The 19,746-nt window shown below is 44.1% G+C and overlaps 1 protein-coding gene across 3 annotated transcripts; it reads left to right on the top strand.

The window, feature by feature from the left end:
- The first annotated feature begins 1,582 nt into the window (after positions 1-1,582).
- LOC106564474 (ribonuclease H2 subunit A-like) lies at positions 1,583-9,343 on the top strand. Of its 3 annotated transcripts, none has more exons than XM_014130584.3 (9): positions 1,583-1,664; positions 5,831-5,997; positions 6,231-6,302; positions 6,511-6,637; positions 6,762-6,849; positions 7,274-7,411; positions 7,706-7,793; positions 8,139-8,262; positions 8,533-9,343. In XM_014130584.3, exons 2-9 carry the CDS (start codon positions 5,871-5,873, stop codon positions 8,696-8,698), a joined length of 930 nt encoding a protein of 309 aa, XP_013986059.3. In that variant the 5' UTR covers positions 1,583-1,664; positions 5,831-5,870; the 3' UTR covers positions 8,699-9,343. The 3 variants fall into 3 exon arrangements, with proteins under 3 accessions (XP_013986059.3, XP_013986060.3, XP_013986061.3); XM_014130585.3 differs by lacking the exon at positions 1,583-1,664 and adding an exon at positions 1,665-1,737; XM_014130586.3 differs by lacking the exon at positions 1,583-1,664 and adding an exon at positions 1,721-1,864.
- Positions 9,344-19,746: the final 10,403 nt, after the last annotated feature.

Consider the following 19,746-nt stretch of genomic DNA (forward strand, 5'->3'; position numbering starts at 1 on the left):
AGAAGGGAGGGGGGAGGGAAGACGGTCCACTTAGTAGGGGTGTCACCCCCTCCAGCCCTCCTTCTTAGTTCCATACACACAGTGGTCAATTACAGAGGGATGGGGGGTGGAACTAGAGAGATAACCGGGGGAAGAGAAGAGTGGGGAGTGAGGTAGAGGCAGAGAGAGAGAGAGAGAGAGAGAGAGAGAGTGAGGTAGAGGCAGAGAGAGAGAAAGAGAGAGAGAGAGAGAGAGAGAGAGAGAGAGAGGTAGAGGCAGAGAGAGAGAAAGAGAGAGAGAGGTAGAGGCAGAGAGAGAGAAAGAGAGAGAAAGAGAGAGAGAGAGAGAGAGAAAGAGAGAGAAAGAGAGAGAGAGAGAGAGAAAGAGAGAGAAAGAGAGAGAAAGAGAGAGAAAGAGAGAGAGAGAAAGAAAGAGAGAGAAAGAAAGAGAGAGAGAGAGAGAGAGAAAGAGAGAGAGAGAAAGAGAGAGAGAGAAAGAGAGAGAGAGAAAGAGAGAGAGAGAGAGAGAGAGAGAGAGAGAGAGAGAGAGGTGAATGAGACAGAGACAGCACAAAAAAAGAGAGACACACAGAAGGAAAACAACCCTTCTGGTTTGTCAAAGAGAGTGATTGGTCTACAAACCATTATCAGAGAGGACCAGAAAGACCACACACACACACACGTCCATCATCTAGGAGGATCAGAGAGGTCAACATGACTAACGACGCTAATGCTCCATGAGTACGTCCTCACGGTCACCACCGCTCTCTCACACACACACACACACAACACTAGGCTGCTAGACGTGCGCTAACCACTGCTAACTAATTAGCACCCATTGAGGGGGACTTGTCGTTCCGTTGGATGAAATTGAAACGTTCAAGTGGGAACAACAAATGAATGTAGGTTAATAAATTATATCAGTCATCATGGTGGTTGGTGTAATTAGGAGGGTTAATAGTTTGACATGTTGTACAATCAGACTGAGAAGAGAGAAAACATGAAAAGAGACTTGAGAAGAAGTGTGTTCTTTCAGAGATGACATCCTGTGACATGGTTATAACCCCTAACATATCTGGACTGCAGGTAAATGAGGCTACATTAAATCTAGATGTCACCGCGTAATCCCGGCAGCGAGGCCATCAAGAGGGAGGGGGAGGCGGGGGAGGAGGAGGGAAAGGGACCACTTAGGGAAGGCCATGTATTTTGTTGTTGTACCATGTTAACATTTGCTTGAATACCAACCTAAGTGATTCGGTCATGTGTACGTACCTACAATGGGATTTATTTTTTGTGTGAAATATTTGCTGTTCATAGGGGCCAACATGTGCGAACACACACACACACACACACACACACACACACACACACACACACACTCACACACCCCTCGTTCAACAGAGTGACGTTGTTGTCACTCATGTTCAAGTTTCAGGTTTTATTTGTCACATGCACAAGTAAGGAAATGCTTAATTAACATGCAAGCCCTTGAGTTAGACCAGTAAGATGGAAGACTATTGCTGCCATCCTCCGAGTGTAGAGGTACTGCACTAAAAGAATAGGCATACAACCCAGAGATACCGTGGATGGGACTACAAATCCCACGAAGCCTCGCATGAGGGTCATGTCAGAGATTCCGCGCCAAAATTGACTGACCACCAGACAGGAACATCAACAACACACGGGGTGAGTGGGAATTTTATGTGCTTATCTTTCCTTTTCACTTGCTAAACGGCGTGCATTATTCAACTCAACGCAAGTAAGAAACTAAAATGTTTCTAACATGCATTAAACAAACTGCTTAGCTAGACAGTTAGCCCTAGATCACGACTCTAAGTTCCATTACTAGTACACAAGTCATTTGAGGAAGGCGTCTTCTGTATGGGGTGAAGTATATTTTCAATAAACAAAAAATATTGTTTTTTTCCAGGTGTTTGAAGCTGGTGCACAAAAACGAAACTCATGCACGGGAAGCATAGAAAGCGGTAGACCTGTTATGTGCTCGATATTTGACTTGCTTTAATGAAAGTGACAGATCTATAACTTACATTTCTATGTGAATCTGGGTCACCCAAAAAGTTACATAATGATGCTTTAAAAAGGTGCACTATCGCTCTGCCATTTCCTCGTTGCTAAAATTAATGGTTTGCATTGTTTGTTTGACAACACAAGCAAGTATAGTGCAGAGAATCAATGTACCTTCTATACTGCTGTAAAATATATTTTCCATAACCAAAAATAATGTATTTTCAACCGTTTGAAGCAGGTGTACAAAACCAAAAGTAAGATGCAAAAACGAAACTTAAGAACGGGAAGCATCGAAATAGCGCACATAGAACAGATCTGTCGCTTACTAGACTAACTTTCAGTGACTGACATCTCTAACTCACATTTCTGTGAATTTGGTCGGGTCGCCTAAAAAGTTACATATTGTAGTATTAAGAGCCACGATGCTTGGTCTGAACATTAACATGCATCGCTTGAGGTACGGTATTGGAATCATAAGGACTTTATCTTTCTTACCAGCGATAAATAATTTTCAAAAAACGAAAGGTTGAATTGATACGACTTTTTATAGGGTTAATGATCCCACAAGGCCATATCTCCATGTTACAGCGCTTGTTTATGGGACATTTATGGAAGACAGAGGCGACCACCTGGGTCAATTCGCTATCTAGCATGCACCGAACCCCTGTGTGTAAGCGTAACTCGGGAAGTGTAGTTTCTTTGGATGGAGCCACCCATAGTTGTATGGATCTGTGCTAAACTGCTACAGTAAGTGTATTTTTTTCTTTGAAAGATTCTTTATTGCTGGTGAAAAATAAGGGTAAGGTGTCTGTCCACCCACGAGGTTTGGTGATGAAATGTCAATTATTTATGGTATAAAATACATTTTACCAAGACACATGATTCTTCATGTTCTGAATCGTCTAGTGGTGTCTTCATTTAACATTATATCCAAAAAGTCAGATTTCGTAACCTAATAAATCCGATAATAAGCACTGAGCTCTGTTAGAGCGTGCAGCTTTCTCGCAGCGATTTTAGAGGATTTACATGTTGTGGTATTCTGCAAAGTTGTTTCCACTGGTCACAAAAAGCTAAATTAACATGACACGAGCGGAATTAAATATCAAAGGCTTTGAAAATAAAAAGCTTGCGGTGCTCCGTTGACATTTCAGAGATACGCTTGTTTTTGTGAAAAATCTTAGAAAAATTGAATTTCGCAGTAATATGAAAAGCGTTTACTAAAATATAAAAAATAATGCATGTCGTCTTAAAATCGATATCTATCTTACCTCTATATTGTTTTATGTCCCCCGGATTTGAGAAGGATGACTAGTTCAACGGTGAGCCTGTCAGTTAGCCTTAATTCTCGCACAGCATCCAGCCTAGTTGACGCAGTGCGATTTCCATATTCTTTACCACTTTTTATCTCATGCCTCCATTGAATTATTCACCCTAATTTTGGACCTCCTACAAGGGTAAAAACTCCAATAACATTTGAATGAATTATGATAGAGACATGAGGTTTGGACCATTGGTTTTCTTAGAGGTGAAATTATGCGGTTTTGATTGGACACCCTATTAAGGGCCATATATTTCGAAAGCTGTATCGCAAGCGCTGATTGACGTTTCTAAATGGTAAAACACAGCGTGGGGATTGTATACTGAACAAAAATATAAATGCAACATGCAACAATTTCAAAGATTTTACTGAAGTACAGTTCATATTAGGAAATCAGCCAGTTGAAATAAATGTATTAGGCTCCAAATCTATGTATTTCACATGACTGGGAATACAGATATAAATCTGTTGGTCACAGATACCTTAACGAAAGAGGTAGGGGCGTGGACCAGAAAACCAGTCAGTATCTGGTGTGACCATTTGCCTCATGCAGCATAACACATCTTCTTTGCATAGAGTTGATCCAGCTGTTGATTGTGGCCTGTGGAATGTTGTGCCACAAAGTTGCTGGATTTTGGTGGGAACTGGAACACCACTGTCATACACATCAATCCAGGTCATCCCAAACATGCTCAATGGGTGACATGTCTGGTAAGTATGCAGGCCATGGAAGAACTGGGACATTTTCGGCTTCCAGTAATTGTGTACAGGTCCTTGTGACATGGGGCCGTGCATTATCATGCTGAAACATGAGGTGATGGTGGCTGATGAATGGCACGACAATGGGCCACAGGACCTTGGACCTAAAATGCAATTGTGTTTGTTGTCCATATCTTATGCATGTCCATACCATAACCCCACCATGGGGAACTCTTTTCACAACGTTGACATCAGCAAATCCCTCACCCACACAACGCCATACACGTGGTCTGTGGTAGTGAGGCCGGTTGGCTGTACTGCCAAATTCTCTAAAATGAGGATGGTAACATTAACATTCAATTCTCTGGCAACAGCTCTGGTGGACATTCTTGCAGTCAGCATGCCAACTGCAAGCTCCCTCAACTTGAGACATCTGTGGCATTGTGTTGTGACAAAACTGCACATTTTAGAGTGGCCTTTTATTGTCCCCAGGACAAGGTGCACCTGTGCAATGATCATGCTGTTTAATCAGCTTCTTGGTATTGCACACCTGTCAACTGGATGGATTATCTTGGCAAAGGAGAAATGCTCAGAGAAATAAGCTTTTTGTGCCTATGGAACATTTCTGGGATCTTTTATTTCAGCTCATGAAACATGGGACCAACACTTAAAATGTTGCGTTTATGTTTTTGTTGAGTATAGTTGACATGGGCCAGTCGTGGGCGAAGCTAACCGCTGAAAACTGTAAGGCAGAATGCCGCCTAGAGTTTGAGAGCTAGCTCTGGTCCAGGCCGTCGTTCGGCTGCACTCTCACTATCAGCCTGACTTCTTTTAGTGACTGGCTTAAATGTACTTTCGTAACTCACCAAAGTAAAGATGTTAGAGTGCTGGGTCACGGTTGTCATTTCTCCAAAATACTTTGCATACTGCCACAGACTAGCTTAAATCCACGTGCATGCATCGGATTTGCAGTACTACCGACACATGCACGTGTTACTTCTACTGTGAATTACTAATAAGCCATCCACAACCACTTGACTATATGTGATAAAGTGAAAATCTGAGGCCCACATCCGACCCTAACCCGCTAATACAGAAAAGGTGGTGTAGGCTACAGTCAGAGACAGCGGAACGATTTTTTTGTCAGGGGGTGCAAGATTTTTTTTACGTCTATGTTTGTGTTTATAATTTCTGACATTTTTCTTGGCTATTTGTTTGTCAACTTGTCTATAATTAGATACATGCAGCTTCTCTTCTGTCATTATATGATGCTCTAAAAGTAAATCCTTGCTCACCAGAATAATATATCGATAGAATGAATGCTTCAATCTAGTTGACATCAGTAAAGTTTTCTTTGTCATTTTTGCTTCTTTCACAGAGGAAAGACGTTTAGGGACCAGTGAGAGATTTAAAAAAAAATATATATATATATATATTTTTTTAATGGGAATGATTTTCTGTGCAACATTTCCAAATTATACTCGTTTTACCAGTTGTAAGGAAACAGAAAGCTGTGTCCACCCATGCTCCCTTTCCCTGCGGATATAACCGTGGGGAGTGCGGATTATGAGTCAACCCACCCATCACTATTCTACTGTTATTTCTAGCTGGTTATATCTTGAAATTGCTTGCTTACAATTTGATTGCTATTTCATGTTTCAAAATGTCAACATAACTACTCACCAAGACCCTTGAAATGTTAGTTACAGTTGTTTAGGCTACTTATCCTTTACAGTTGTTTACAGATCACTTGTTGTTTACAGTGTACTTTCTCTGTACAGTTGTTTACAGCTCTTGTTGTTTACAGTTGATTACAGACTTCCAGAAACAGACAGTGGAAGGTCACCATGGATCTCGGTGAGTTTGAAGCAGACAACTCGGTGAGCTGTCGCCTGGCTTCAGCAATACCTGACGTCTGCAAGACAGAAGACTGCTGTTTGGGCATCGATGAAGCCGGCAGGGGGCCTGTCCTGGGTGAGTGGGCCTCCTTTTCAAATGTCATGGATCACTAGTCCATGTTAACTAATCTATTTTTCCATTTCCATTTTGGTAATTTAGCAGATGCTATTAAAACAATGGATTGGCTCCTATTGAAACGCCATGGATCCCTTACTAGATCACTGAATACCTGTTATCCTCTTACAGTTAACTAGCTGCTTGGTCATCATTTGATGTTGCTTGCTAATATCGTGCATTCGCTCCACCAGGACCCATGGTCTACGGAATATGTTTCTGTCCCGTCGCCAAAAAGGAAGATCTGAAGGACTTGAAAGTGGCAGGTAAGTTCATGATATTTTTTTTTAAAGATATACAATATAAATTCAAGAGTAATCCGTTAAATAATGAATTCATATACGTATGAAGGATGCCTGCGTGACTGTATTGTCCATGTCTGTGTCTCTAGTGACAAACCTTTTGAGGATCAACAAAGTTGATTCATGCATCTGTTTGTTGTACAATGATGAGTTACTGTGTCTCCTTTTCTAGACTCGAAGACATTGACAGAGGCACAGAGAGAGGATCTATTCCGCAAGCTGGACGAGGCCAAGAGCTTTGTAGGCTGGGCTCTTCAGATTCTCTCACCCAACACTATCTCTACCAGCATGCTGCAGAGGTATTTAAACACATACTGTACCACACACACACACACACACACACACACACAGAAAGAAAGAGACACAGAGAGCGAACAACCGAACACACACACAGATGATTCTAACCGTTCTGTTCTTCCACAGGTCAAAATACAACCTGAATGCTCTCTCTCATGACGCAGCCATTGGCCTGGTACAGTTCGCCCTGGACAGTGGAGTACAGCTCAAAGAGGTACGGTACAAAGCATCTTGGTTATTTTAAACCATACATACAAACACACCAATATCATCAATACAACATAACAAACCCTCTAAATGTTCTTTCTGCCCTTCTCTTTTCTCTCGCTCTGTCTTTCTATATTCTATTTTATGTCTCCCTCCCTCGCTTTCTCCCTATCGTATTCACTACCCTTCCAGCTATATAGACATGTTCTTTTTACTCGTTATTTACTGTGTATTTATTCCTTTTGTCACTATTTCTGCTTTTGTTGTTTTATTGTGTATCTTTAACTGCATTGTTGGAAAAGGACCTGTAAGTAAGCATTTCCCTGTTGTTTACGAAGCATGTGACAAATGAAATGTAATTTGATTGACTTGACCAACCTTTTATTACTACCCTGTCCCTTGTCCTCCCTCCCTCTCCCTGTGTGTGACAGGTGTTTGTGGACACGGTGGGTCCTGCAGAGAAGTACCAGGAGAAGCTGTCCCAGCGGTTCCCCGGGGTGGATGTGACCGTACGACCCAAAGCTGACTCCCTCTTCCCCATAGTCAGTGCTGCCAGTATCTGTGCCAAGGTTAGATGTCACCTTAATGCCAAACTCTTCCTTTGTTTTTTAATAGTTTCCTCTCTTTGTCTCCTGTACCTCGAGACCAGGGATCTGAAAGTACTGGAGTGAAGGGTTTTGTCCCAGATTAGCAGTCCTCTTCAGGAGCAGGATTGAGGTAGCCTGAGTGACAGTTTGTTTGTGCTATCATGCCAACCTCTTGTCAAACCTTGACAGCGATTAAGCTGACAGGTGCACGAACAGACCTGGGACCAGGCTAAGAAGGAGGATCACTGGCCTAAATGATCTCTGCTGCTCCCTCAGGTGGCCAGGGACCATTCAGTAAAAGACTGGAACTTTCCAGAAGACCTAGGAGAGGTGGATGCAGACTACGGCTCCGGCTACCCCAACGGTCAGTAGGGAAACACGTTAGGGAAAATCTTCACCCATCACACACAATTTTTAATGGCTTGGAAACAATATATGAAGTTCAGCATCTTGTATTGAATCCTAGTTTAGTCAAATTTGATGCATTTTGTCCTTTAATGGTAGAATGTGTTTTAACACTAGAAGTGCAGGGACTGTCATTTAAATGTTGTATTCTGCAATTTTAAAAGTTATGGCTGGTAAAGGATGGAGGCCCATCTTTTCTGTTACATAGAAGTTTGTAGAAATACAGTAGTGTTTTAGTGCTGTAATGGTAAAATTTGTTTAAAATACAGTAGAATTGACCTTTTTCTTGTTGTGTGTCTTCCAGACCCGAAGACGAAGGCGTGGCTGTTGAAGGAGCTTGACCCGGTGTTTGGCTACCCTCAGTTTGTCAGGTTCAGCTGGAGCACCACACAGACCCTGCTGGACAGCAAGGCTGTCACCGTACACTGGTGAGGAGAGATGGGCTAGGGGAACTGGGGTGGGATTAGGGTCTTTGTTGAGAGAGGGGGTACAGGTGAAGAAGGGGTTGGAGAGGGGCCAGGGAAGGGAGTGGTAGATGGTGAAAAGTGCTCTGTGTTTACCCTATATTCTACTAATGTATTTTAGTACTATACAAGTGTTTCAGCTTTGTGAAAAGGGAAGAGGCTATTGTAATGTGAATTGCTGTGTTTGTTTACATTCAGTAGAACAAGATCACATAACTATTTGTGTGTAATCAGGGATGATGATGAGGAGGATGGGGAGAAGGCTGCAGCCCGTCAGAACAACACCTCCATGCTCTCCTACTTCAAGGCAGGCTCCAAGACCTCCGCCCAGCAGAGCAACACACACCAGACACACCGCTTCTTCACAGAGAGGAGACTGCAGAGCCTGGCCACACTCTGAGACAAGGAGAGGAATACACACACCCGCTGAGACATGGTGCAGAACACACACACACACATTCTGTTTAAAGTCTCTGTCCACTGTTTCCAGATGTATATGAAATGTGACCTATACTTAATTACAATATTACTGAAATAGTGTTCCTTCCAAAAAAAAAGCCGCTTTTCTGTGTTGGAATGGTGTGGGTGTACCCCAACAGCAGAAGGGTGTGGTTGTATACTGGTCATTAAAGATATTCACGCGAGTAGACCGCCTACTTGCCAGCTCCTCCTCTCAGGAGGCGTGGTTTTCTGTGGGGTTTTTTCTCCAATTTATTATTTGGCCACAAATATGAGTATAGGACGAGTCAACAACATTATTTGCGTATGAGTTAACAGAATATTAACTTTCAAAAAAGGGACATTTTCACTGGACAGTTACTTAAAGATATGTAGAGGAGCACACACATACTTAACTGCAGATGTAGAATACTAACGTTTAAGGCTGTGTGTATGACCACAAACTTTTCTATAGACCGTTTGCTGTGAAGACCACTGACTGATGATCGATTGAAAAGGACTTGGAGCCCAACTTCATGAACTTTGTTGTTATTTGAATAATACTTTAATGTGAAATGAACAATAAATATATATTGTTTCTAAATAATTGTCTATTTCTTTCATAGAGTTCAGGAAAGGAAATGGTGTTTAGTTCAGGTATATTTTTATTATTGCATTAGTGAATACTGTGGTTGGTAGGTAGTGCTCAACTTTCATATTCCCACACTGCCCCCAAGTGGTGAAAAACATACAGTTCAAGATATGTTTCATGTAAATCCTCTCCCAAACAATCTTGCTGTTGCCTTTATAGGAGTGATACACCACAACGTTCCATAGGCACTGGAAATCACCTTTTACTTGAATAATTAGGAAGTGTTCAGGAAGTCTTAAAGGTAATATGTTGTGTAAGCATAAGTACAGCTATTATGACTGCCTACTATTAATCTAATGCTTCATACTCAGTGACAGACTTAAGACAAGTAATACATAAGCCTACAGTCATCATGCACAATGCACATTAATACAAGATATACTATACTGAGTTTCCCTGAGAAAATACCAGTGATATTTGCGTAGAGTAAATAAAGAGACCGTTGTGTAAGTTACATTTATACGCAATAGATTAGGTACACAAGTCTGACTATTGTCTTGTTAACTAAAAAGATAGCGAGTTTGGCATCGCATCAAGTGTCCGCTGGTAATTTTCTGCCTCTGAATCTCTGAACTCAACTCATTCAGTCTTGGGCATCCTCTTGTTGACATGGCAACCAGGTTTACATCATGCGTCTTATATAATCTTCAGAAATTCCATCTTCTGTTTTCCCCCTGGGGAGTTGAGTGTGACTCGGGTAAATTGAAATCCCCTGCATCTCACCAAGTTTTCTTCTGGGCTTTATTCAGCAGACACTAGTCAACACAGGTGTCTATAGGTATGACCAAAATACATACAATAACAAGTTAGCACAAGTGTTCAGCTACGTAACTAAGGCGTTAGCTAGCCTATTCATTGTCCGTTAGCCTTCATTGCCCTTCTGCTTGGAATCCACTATCTTCTTCCCCATGTTCATAGCCACAGTGGACACAGCGAAGGAGGAGAGGATGATGATGGATGTGCCTACAAACTGTGTGGAGGCCCCTCTGGGGGCTACCTTCATGGCCCTCCTGGGGAGGGAGTCAGGGTCTGCAGCCTGGGCCGCCATGGTCTGGGCAATGGGCTCCATGGATTTCTCTGGTGGTCTGGTAGAGACTGGAGCTCAGATACTTCTGGAGCTGATGGTTAAGTCCTCTTGCCCCGCAAAGAGCTGCTTCTGGGGCTGGGACTCTCTTTGGTCCAGTGGAGCTCAGGCAAACATCCAGGGACTGGAGGAGGCTAAATCCACTTGCCCACTCCGAGAGCTGCTTCTGGAGCTGGCGTTCAACAGTCTCTGCCTGGATCTCTCTCTCTCAGCTGGAGCTCAGTCAGGCATTCATCCAGAGACTGAAGGCTAGGTCCACCGGCCAACTTCGAGAGCTGTTTCTGGGCCTGGAAACTCAACACTGACTGCCACTTCTGGAAGCAGGTAAACATCCAGTCTACAGTCCACACAGTAAGTAATGTCCTAGTTCAGCCTTGATCCCTCTAGTCTCTCCTGTCTGCCTTTTATAACCTCCCAAGCCTGTTCCCATGGAGCTCTACCTCAAATCCCTCTGAGTTAGCGCTGTCTGTGTCCAGCTCCGTCAATGTGATTGTAAATAGATTAGGACAACTGGCTGACATTGGAGAGGGCTAAGCTTTATCAGTGTCATGACTGTCCTGTGAGGATCCAAATAGGTCAGATCAGCTTTGCAATAAATAACTTCAAGCAGACCCCCTCTCACCTGCAGAGGGGGGGGGGGGGGGGGGGGAACTGGTGGGGGTTCATTGTAAATCAAGGACCGAACATTCAGCATCTCCCTCTCCAATGTTCACCAGAAGAAGATTTTTCCCACCAAAAATCTAAAACTTTCAAATGCAACTATTGAAGATAATTTCTAACATAGAACATGGGGAATGGGCAGAGGTGACCTAAAATAACACTAATGTTATATTGTGATGTCATTACAAATGTTATAAAGGAAATACTGTAACTTGAAAAGTATACACACTATAAGTACGAAGTTTCCATCCTCTGCGATGTGCATGCTATATGAAAAATGATTAAAGTATTTTTGTTAAGAGAGTGACATGATTTTAGGAGCCATAAGAGATAATAGTTTTACATAACTTTGCACAGTGACAAGACACGCCCCTGAGTGAGGTCAGAGAGCGTGTCAGCCTGACAGAACCGCCCTTTCTAACAAACTGTATGAAATTATGGGTAAAGAATTACCATATCAGACCAGAGAGACATTGAGCTGCAGCTCACGTTTAAAGTGGTTTGAACTCTGAATCTCAACACGAGGTAGAGATGATAAACCCCCCTCCCGGACAATCACAGGTACGGCTTATTAGCTGTCCTAAGTAAAGTATCTAGAAAAACGAATTTAAGTGGGACAATTCTACTACTCTCTTCAAACCATCAGATTCCATTACTCTCATCACCCCACTGGGAACCATCAACACGGCCGGCTAGCCTATCTTCAAGAAGCATCTTCCAGAGTGAATGGAAGTAGAATGAACTCTGTAGTTCTGCTCAGGACTACACGACAAGTCACCGGATACCGGACGACTGCAAAGGAGAACAACAGTAGAAGATGGGTGGAGACCCCTTTTGGACAATCAGAGCCTTACAAGCGTGCAGCAAAAAGGCCCAACACCCTTTCCAAGAAGACCCTGTCTACCGAGAGAAACAAAGGATTTTCATGTAAATACATTCATGATTGCTTACTCCAAGCGGCGGTGGTTCGTGTGCAAAGTGAGAGTAGTTTCTAAATGTACCAACGTTAAGTGTCTTTGTCCCTTTCTTTCTCTCTCTCACCCTCGCCATGTCTTTTTGTAACAAGCAGCCATATTGTTGTCAGTCCGCTAGGGACCTGTTTCTTATGTATTAAGTGTGTATGTTTATCCTGTGTTACCATTTAGTTAACTAGTAAATAAATAATTAAACCATTTTGTGTAGTACTGAATCATAAGTAAGGCTCTGGGTTTTCCAGATACAAGGTTATGACTGTCCAGAATGATGATATGATACGAGGTAATAATTAATACGTTGACTGTTTATGGATGTGATAGGTAAAGACCTTTAGAGTTTAACTCGGTAGATGGCAACTCTTTAAAGAACCCCTCTCGTGGTGCCCCAAATCCTAATGAGTTAATGGTTACATGATTAATTGAATCGGGTAACAATTAAACGTAGTTAGCTGATTAGATAAATAACAGTCATCAGATTAATAAAAGTAAGGTGACAACACCAGCATCAGTGGCCAAAGTCACTCAATGGGTTTAATAGTATTGGAACAACCGCTGCTGTGCCAAACTGTCAGAGGTGAATGGAGACGATCAGAGGATAGCATTTCCTTCTGTTGCTGTGGGTGTTTATGTGTTGTCCACTGTATTAACGCGAGTAGGACTCCCTGGCCTCTCGATCCAGTATCGTCCTGACCTAACCTCTGGTAGAGACATAAGAGGGTATTCTTCAAAGCACGTTCAATGAGTTAGTCAGATAACTTCATTAAACATCCAGATATAACTATTGATATTCTGGTTCATTAAGAAAGCTGAACTTAGATATGTGTTTTTGGTTGTTGAATCAGTTAGACCATACCTATTCTAAGCTTATCTTAAAATATTCAGGCAAGTTAGCTGGCTAAGTTATTGCTCCTGCTTTGTAGTATACCCCTCTGGTGGTCCTCCTGGGGTTCATAAAGTGGAAAACATAACACACTAACACCCACAGAAAACGAGAGAAGGAAATGGTACAGGTCAGGTCAAGAGAGTAAGCTACCTAGCCATCCAAATGAGGGGCTTTATTATCTAATATTGCTCGTTTTATATAGGCTAATGTCTGTGCTTGTCCTAATAAAGAAAGGAAAAACACTTATGTAAAACCAGTGGCATAGGTGAGATTAGGTCACGTGTCTTGTCTAACAGTCATAAATTCCCCTACAAGCCACATTTTTTCTTCCTTGAACAGAACTTGATAAAAACAGTGGCTAATTAAATCAGTGCAATAGGATCGCGTGTCAGTGGCGAAATAAACATGTATACGGTAACCGTGCTCCCCTCACAGAAAACAAGGCAATGTACGGTTTTGGGACCAGAAGATGCATCGAGGTGACTGGGAAGTTGGAACCTAACCAAATAAGTTACGATAACTCACCAGGTGCAACGTTCGAATCGTAGGCCGTTATATAGCAGCAATACAGCAGAAACATCGGTCCTTAGCTCATGCTTTCAGCACGGCGGACAGCGTCATGGCGCCAGGAATAGGGCTACCTCGGTAACCTAGGCAACGCCGGGTCCACGGTCCCTAATCCCCGCGGCTCTTAATTGTATTAATGAGATTGGTATGTTGGCTGTTCTTTTCCGCTTCTGGCATAGAACACTGAACACATCATGAGTCGTGACATTAGGCCTCTGAACCTGGGAGAACCTTCTGTTATGGAAAATTACACAAAATCGCCAGGTTTTAGGGTGTTTCACATTTGCACATTTTTGTCATTTAACAGAAGCTCTGATCAAGAGCGACCTACAAGAGCAATTAGGGTTAAATGCCTTGCTCAAGGGCACATTGGCAGATTGTCACCTAGTCGGCTCTGGGATTCGAACCAGCGACCATTATGCTACCCAGTTTATCATACGCCACCATCTATTGTCTCAGCATCAGATTCATTCCAGTCAGGGTTTGGGTCAATACCATTTCAATTCCAGAAAGTAAACCCAATTCCAATTCTCTTCAATGCTTTTCCATTTTCAATGAGGAAAATGTGCAATTAGAATTTGGTTTACTTTCTGAATTGACTGGAATTGAAATGGGAATTGACCCCAACCATGATTGCAGTTTTTCATAATGTAGCTACAAGCAATAATACATCACCAGCCAGGTGGTGCCCATAGAAGATGTGTTAGGATTTAAGTGATGATCAAGGCATTGTGAACAACAGGCTAAATCTGACCCCTGATGCATAGGCCTATGTTTAAAGTCCCTTTATGACACCACCCTGGAGATAGGATCAAATAGTATGAGTAGGACAACACTGATGACACAGGAGCTATGAACACGATACATGATCAGTCGGGATTCAGAGATGTGTAATGCACTATTCAGAGGGGTTGGGTTAAATGTGGAAGACACATTTCAGTTGAATGCATTCAGTTCTACAACTGACTAGGTATCCCCCTTTCTCTTATATGGTATATAGGGTGCCATTTCAGACACACCATAGAGTATCTGATTTCTCCATCCTTTCTGGTTGTATTGTGTCCATGGCATGCACGCCATATCCAATTCATCACTGGCCACCATGGTAATCTATTGGTTTGGATGGAATAGAAGAGAGGGAACATTTCCAGTTAGCTAGACATGCCTGTGCAATACATACTCTGGGGGTCAGATCAGGTCATGCCCAGTTCAAAAGAATAGAGATGAGTTACATAGATCTCAAGTTAAAGAACAGAGTCCCAGGTTAAGAGACATTAGTAGACATTCCAAGTGAAATTCCAAGTGATTCTGTGTCAAGGACCACCTGGTCCACACTGACTCAGGCAAATGATCTGGAAGACATGGATCTATCTGGATTAAATCCTCCTATTAGATCTCCGATCTATGACATGTTGTAGTGTCAATAAATTGCCTACTGAAAGAGCCCTGCTATCCTCATCGTTGCCTTCCAACAGATGGCGAGATGGTGGCGAGGAGAGAGGACGCAATAAAATAGTTTTGCTGTCCTAGCGGTTAGTGCTGCGAAACCCGACACGCATGTACATCCGAGTGCTACCGGAGTCGGCATGGGTTCGAATCTGACCCATGGTCTTTTGACTCGCAAACTCTCCCTCCTTTCCTGTGTCCTCTTCACTATACCAAACATACATAAAACCCTTAGAAAATATACATGTCAAGAAAATACTTATGATTTGATTTTCATTTGAGATTCACCTCATGAGAATCTTGTGTGGACAGACTAGGTAACATCTAATTTGCAGAATTACACGAAATTGAAATGCTGTATTTCCGAGATGAATAACCCCATGGTCTGTCTTACTGCAGGGACACCCCTCTACCACAAGGTGCTGCTGTTGCACTGTAGTCAATATGTATTGCGTGTAAACCACCTTGTGTGACAATGTAATACAGTAATCACTGTGGATGATGTAGACATCAATAAAGCCCAGTGGGTTATGGTGACATGCTGTTAGTCACTGCTCCTGTGATGTTCTGATGTCTTGGAGGGAGGGAGGGAGGGAGGAAGAGAGTAGGAGAGTGGGAGAGAGGGAGAGAGAGAGAGATTAAAGTGTATTATGGTATCAGGCTGTGTACAAAGGGACACCTTCACAGTCAGAGATGAGGGGAAGGGATGGAGTAGTACGAGTCTTTAACACAGCCAGGTACAGGTCTACAACAGATGTCACTGCCAGGTACAGGTCTACAACAGATGTCACAGCCAGGTACAGGCCTCCAGCAGATGTCACAGCCACATAGAGGCCTACAACAGATGTCACAGCCAGGTAGATGCCTACAACAGATATCACAGCCAGGTAGAGCCAGGTAGAGGCCTACAACAGATGTCACAGCCAGGTACAGGCCTCCAGCAGATGTCACAGCCAGGTACAGGCCTCCAGCAGATGTCACAGCCAGGTAGAGCCAGGTAGAGGCCTACAACAGATGTCACAGCCAGGTACAGGCCTCCAGCAGATATCACAGCCAGGTACAGGCCTCCAGCAGATGTCACAGCCAGGTAGAGCCAGGTAGAGGCCTACAACAGATGTCACAGCCAGGTAGAGCCAGGTAGAGGGCTACAACAGATGTCACAGTCAGGTAGAGCCAGGTAGAGGCCTACAACAGATGTCACAGTCAGGTAGACGCCTACAACAGATGTCACAGCCCGGTAGAGGCCTATAACAGATGTCACTGCCAGGTAGAGCCAGGTAGAGGCCTACAACAGATGTCACAGCCATGTAGTGGCCTACAACAGATGTCACAGCCAGGTAGAGGCCTACAACAGATGTCACAGCCATGTAGTGGCCTACAACAGATGTCACAGCCAGGTAGAGCAAGGCAGAGGCCTACAACAGATGTCACAGCCAGGTAGAGGGCTACAACAGATGTCACAGCCAGGTAGAGCCAGGTGGAGGCCTACAACAGATGTCACAGCCAGGTAGAGGGCTACAACAGATGTCACAGCCAGGTAGAGCCAGGTGGAGGCCTACAACAGATGTCACAGCCAGGTAGAGGGCTACAACAGATGTCACAGCCAGGTACAGGCCTCCAGCAGATGTCACAGCCAGGTACAGGCCTCCAGCAGATGTCACAGCCAGGTAGAGCCAGGTAGAGGCCTACAACAGATGTCACAGCCAGGTAGAGCCAGGTAGAGGGCTACAACAGATGTCACAGTCAGGTAGAGCCAGGTAGAGGCCTACAACAGATGTCACAGTCAGGTAGACGCCTACAACAGATGTCACAGCCCGGTAGAGGCCTATAACAGATGTCACTGCCAGGTAGAGCCAGGTAGAGGCCTACAACAGATGTCACAGCCATGTAGTGGCCTACAACAGATGTCACAGCCAGGTAGAGGCCTACAACAGATGTCACAGCCATGTAGTGGCCTACAACAGATGTCACAGCCAGGTAGAGCAAGGTAGAGGCCTACAACAGATGTCACAGCCAGGTAGAGGGCTACAACAGATGTCACAGCCAGGTAGAGCCAGGTGGAGGCCTACAACAGATGTCACAGCCAGGTAGAGGGCTACAACAGATGTCACAGCCAGGTAGAGCCAGGTGGAGGCCTACAACAGATGTCACAGCCAGGTAGAGGGCTACAACAGATGTCACAGCCCGGTAGAGGCCTATAACAGATGTCACTGCCAGGTAGAGCCAGGTAGAGGCCTACAACAGATGTCACAGCCATGTAGTGGCCTACAACAGATGTCACAGCCAGGTAGAGGCCTACAACAGATGTCACAGCCATGTAGTGGCCTACAACAGATGTCACAGCCAGGTAGAGCAAGGTAGAGGCCTACAACAGATGTCACAGCCAGGTAGAGGGCTACAACAGATGTCACAGCCAGGTAGAGCCAGGTGGAGGCCTACAACAGATGTCACAGCCAGGTAGAGGGCTACAACAGATGTCACAGCCAGGTAGAGCCAGGTGGAGGCCTACAACAGATGTCACAGCCAGGTAGAGGGCTACAACAGATGTCACAGCCAGGTACAGGCCTCCAGCAGATGTCACAGCCAGGTAGAGCCAGGTGGAGGCCTACAACAGATGTCACAGCCAGGTAGAGCCAGGTAGAGGCCTACAACAGATGTTACAGCGAGGTAGAGCCAGGTAGATGCCTACAACAGATCTCACAGCCAGGTAGAGGCCTACAACAGATGTTACAGCCAGGTAAATGCCTACAACAGATGTCACAGCCAGGTAGAGCCAGGGAGAGGCCTACAACAGATGTTACAGCCAGGTAAATGCCTACAACAGATGTCACAGCCAGGTAGAGCCAGGTAGAGGCCTACAACAGATGTCACAGCCAGGTAGAGCCAGGTAGAGGCCTACAACAGATGTTACAGCGAGGTAGAGCCAGGTAGATGCCTACAACAGATCTCACAGCCAGGTAGAGGCCTACAACAGATGTTACAGCCAGGTAAATGCCTACAACAGATGTCACAGCCAGGTAGAGCCAGGGAGAGGCCTACAACAGATGTCACAGGCAGGTACAGCCAGGTAGATGCCTACAACAGATGTCACAGCCAGGTAGAGGCCTACAACAGATGTTACAGCCAGGTAAATGCCTACAACAGATGTCACAGCCAGGTAGAGCCAGGGAGAGGCCTACAACCATGTCACAACTGGAAACAAATGACTGGAGACAAATTATACATTTCTTCATTACATTTTCAAATAATACATTTGTGACATCAATATTTGAAACAAATATATACACTACATGACCAAAAGTATGTGGACACTTACTCTTTGAACATCTCATTCCAAAATCATAGGCATTAATATGGAGTTGGTCCCCCCCCTTTGTTGCTATAACAGCCTCCACTCTTCTGGGAAGTCTTTCCACTAGATGTTGGAACATTGCTGCGGGGACTTGCTTCCATTCAGCCACAAGAGTATTAGTGAGGAGTATTGGGTGATTAGGCCCGGCTCGCAGTCGGCGTTCCAATTCCTCCCAAAGGTGTTTGATGGGGTTGAGGTCAGGGCGCTGTGCAGGCCAGTCAAGTTCTTCCACACCGATCTCGAAAAACTATTTCTGTATGGACCTTGCTTTGTGCACGGGGCCACTGTCATGCTGAAACAGGAAAAGGCCTTTCCCAAATGGTTGTCACAAACTTGGAAGCACAGAATCTTTTAGAATGTCTTTGTATGCTGTAGCGTTAAGATTTCCCTTCACTGGAACTAATGGGCCTAGCCTGAACCATGAAGAACAGCCCAGACCATTATCCCTCCTCCACCAAACTTTACAGTTGGCTCTATGCATTTGGGCAGGTAGCATTCTACTGGCATCCGCTAAACCCAGATGCGTCCGTCGGACTGCTCGATGGTGAAGCGTGATTCATCACTCCAGAAAACGCATTTTCACTGCTCCAGAGTCCAATGGCGGTGAGCTTTACACCACTCCAGCCAATGCTTGGCATTGCGCATGGTGATCTTAGGCTTGTGTGTGGCTACACGGCCATGGAAACCCATTTTATGAAGCTCCCGATTAACAGTTCTTGTGCTGACGTTGCGTCCAGAGGCAGTTTGGAACTCAGCAGTGAGTGTTGCCACCAAGGACAGACGATTTTTATGCGCTATGTGCTTCAGCACTCGGCGGTCCCGTTCGGTGAGATTGTATGGCCTACCACTTCGCGGCTGAGCCGTTGTTGCTCCTAGACGTTTCCGCTTCACAATAACAGCACTTACAGTTGACCGGGGCAGCTCTAGCAGGACAGAAATTTAACTAACTGACTTGTTAGAAAGGTGGCATCCTATGACGGTGCCATTTTGAAAGTCACTGAGCTCTTCAGTATGGGCCATTCTACTGCCAATGTTTGTCTATGGAGATTGCATCGCTGTGTGTTTGATTTTAGAGCAACGTGTGTGGCAGAAATAGCCGAATGTACTAATTTGAAGATGTGTCCACATACTTTTATATATATATATATATATAGTGTATTTAAACATTTATCAAAACAGTAATATGAGATCTGGGCTCTGGTCAAAAGTAGTGCACTATATAGAGAATAGGGTGCCATCTCGGACGAGACCTAAGTCTAACCAAACACTATAGCATGAGGCTAGATTTATGATGGGTTGAATGTTTATGTTAAATATACAGGATACAAACATTCCATTCCAGCTAAACAAAGGATATATAGCATTTTGCAACAAAACCCATTTTAATACACA

The sequence above is a fragment of the Salmo salar genome, chromosome 12, assembly GCF_965601325.2.
Source record: "Salmo salar chromosome 12, fSalSal1, whole genome shotgun sequence".
Lineage (NCBI taxonomy): Eukaryota > Metazoa > Chordata > Actinopteri > Salmoniformes > Salmonidae > Salmo > Salmo salar.